The sequence below is a fragment of the Primulina eburnea genome, chromosome 15, assembly GCF_022965805.1.
Source record: "Primulina eburnea isolate SZY01 chromosome 15, ASM2296580v1, whole genome shotgun sequence".
NCBI lineage: Eukaryota > Viridiplantae > Streptophyta > Magnoliopsida > Lamiales > Gesneriaceae > Primulina > Primulina eburnea.
In genome coordinates, this window is record NC_133115.1 from 960,166 (window position 1) to 963,085 (window position 2,920).

A 2,920-nucleotide genomic window follows, 5' to 3' on the forward strand; every position below is an offset into this window, starting at 1 on the left:
TAAGAGATAAGGAGAGAATGGAAGAGTCCTGGAAGGTGGTCATGCAATTGTCAGAAAATAACCAAAGGCTATCAAAGGAGATAGATGAAAGGAAGGCAAGGGAGAAGGCACTCATCCAGAAGGATCAAGCAAACTATCCGCGTGCAAAGAATGAGTTGGACAACGCGATAGGGAAGATTCTGACTCATAGGGAACATATTGCTGAATTAGAATCGGAGAATCAAGGCCTGCAGATGCAGCTGGCAGAGTTTTTAGACCCGGATGTGACGGAGGAAGATCCCGAGGAGGAAGAAGCCCCACCTGACGTAGCCGTGGGGAATGGAGAGATAGCAGATTAGAATATTTTAGTGAACCATTTTTAGTTTATTTCCATTTTTGCTATTTTCCATTCCAGTAAATTCTCATTCAGTTGTTTATGTTTATTTGAGAAATCAATAAAAGTTGTTATTTCGATTACTTGTTGGCGTCAATTTATTTTCGCACAAATTATTCAATGAATTCTATCAGTTTGTGCAACAAATATCTTAGAAACTTGTACGCTTGTAGGAGATGGCCAGAAGACCTCCCCGAAACAATCGCAACCCGCGATACGCAAACGTTAACAACCGCAACAACAATGATGAAGATCCGAATGCTGACGGCAATCCACCTCCCAGAGTGGGCCTGAGCCAAGTAGATTTAATGGCTATAGCCACCATAGTGGCAACAACTATCCAGGGTTTGGAAAACCCCAGTGGTAACGGTAATCAGCAGCCACAACCACCACCGGCACAGAATGGGATCAAGTATCATTATGAGTCCCTTCGTAAGAACCGTTGCCCAGTGTTCAAGGGAGACGCCGACCCTGAGAGTAGCCAGAGTTGGTTGAAAAGCGTGGAAACTCAACTACGACTGCTAGAGATACCTGAGGCACTTAAAGTAGAGGTGATAGTGACATTCCTGGAGGATAAGGCAAGCAAGTGGTGGGAAACCGTCTCACCTACCCCGACAGCCGCCGGAGCAATCACTTGGCAACAATTCAGAGATGTCTTTCTCAAACAGTATTTCCCAGCAGAAGTCAGACTTCAGAAACTGAGCGAGTTTGAGAACTTCTCGCAAACTCTAGACATGTCAGTGGTAGATTAAACCTCCCAATTCAATGACCTTGGAACTTATGCCCCGACAATCATGGCAGATGAAGTTCTAAAGATGCACAGATACAAGAAGGGTTTGATCAGCCGTATCCAGTCATCCTTAGCAGTTTACCAACCTACAAGCTTTGCTGATTTAATGGGAGCAGCGATAAGAGCTGAGACGGATATCAAGCGTCGGGAGAACGAGAACAAGAATAAGCGACCTCTTACTGGACAGTAATCTCAGGGGAAGCCACCATTCAAGAGACCGAATCAGTCCAGTGGATCCTTCAAAGGTGCTTCGTCCCACCCAACTTACCAAGAACCAAAGATGTGCCCCAAATGTAATAATCGTCATTCTGGAGAATGCCACCGACAGACGGGAGCATGTTTCAATTGTGGGAAATTAGTGCATCGAATTGCTAATTGCCCCGAGCCATTGAAGAGAAGTACCAAGCCTAATGCTGATGCTAACCCCAACAAGCCAAGGGAGAATAAGCCCAACGCTCGTGTGTTTGCAATAACCCAAGAAGAAGCAGATGATGCAAACGATGTCGTGGCAGGTACCATTTTTGTCAATGAAATTCCAGCTTATGTGTTATTTGATAGTGGTGCTACTCATTCATTTATATCTAAGAGGTTCACTAAGAAATTAGGGCTTACGCCTGAATTACTAGTTGAACCATTTAGAGTAGCGACTCCTACTAGTAAGACAGTCGAACACACAGAATGCACCGAAAGTGTAAAATCTGTATCAATGAGCACATATTCCAAGCAGAATTGATACAACTGAACATGGTGGAGTTCGATATCATCTTAGGAATGGATTGGTTAGCAAGAAACAATGCGATGGTAGATTGCAAGGGAAAGAGTGTTAGGCTCCGAAAACCCCGAACCAAAAAGAGGTCGTGTATCATGGCAAATCCAAGGAACGGAAGTCACTTCTTTCCGCATCCCAAGCATGGAAAGCCATGAAATCTGGAGCACATATCTATCTAGCAACGGTTAACGTAGTAAAGGAAGATATTGAACTTAAACCGGGGGACATCCCTATCGTGCGAGATTTCCCAGACGTCTTTCCAGAGGAACTACCAGGGACAGTCCCGGATCGAGAAATTCGGTTCGAAATCAATTTAGTGCCCGAAGCGGCACCCATCTCCAAGGCACCGTACAGAATGGCACCAGCTGAACTTAAGGAGCTAAAGGAGCAACTTCAAGAATTGCTAGACAAAAAGCAGATTCGACCAAGTGCGTCTCCATGGGGAGCTCCAGTACTTTTTGTCAAGAAGAAAGACGGGAGCAGGAGACTGTGCATTGACTATAGGGAATTGAATAAGATCACTATCAAGAACAAGTACCCTCTTCCGAGAATAGATGACCTGTTTGATCAGCTTAAGGGAGCCACAGTATTTTCCAAATTGGATTTGAGAACGAGCTACCACCAATTGAAGGTCAGGGCTGAAGACATCCCAAAGACGGCCTTTCGGACAAGGTATGGACACTACGAATTCACAGTGATGCCTTTTGGTCTGACAAACGCACCAGCAGCCTTTATGAACCTAATGAACAGAGTATTCAAGCCGTTCCTGGATCGGTTCATAGTGGTATTCATTGATGACATCCTTGTCTACTCTCCTAGCAAAGAAGATCACGAAGAGCATCTCCGCCTCACTCTACAAACTTTAAGGGAGAAAGAACTCTATGCCAAGTTCAAGAAATGCGAATTCTGGCTAAACAGTGTGTCCTTTTTAGGGCATGTGATATCGGAAGCAGGAGTATCAGTGGATCCAAAGAAAGTGGAGTCAATT

At 44.7% G+C, this 2,920-nt stretch overlaps 1 protein-coding gene across 1 annotated transcript; it reads left to right on the forward strand.

Moving 5' to 3' along the window:
- The first annotated feature begins 1,443 nt into the window (after window positions 1–1,443).
- LOC140814298 (uncharacterized) lies at window positions 1,444–1,896 on the forward strand. Its single transcript, XM_073173239.1, has one exon. It carries the CDS (start codon window positions 1,444–1,446, stop codon window positions 1,894–1,896), a length of 453 nt encoding a protein of 150 aa, XP_073029340.1.
- The last annotated feature ends 1,024 nt before the right edge of the window (window positions 1,897–2,920 follow it).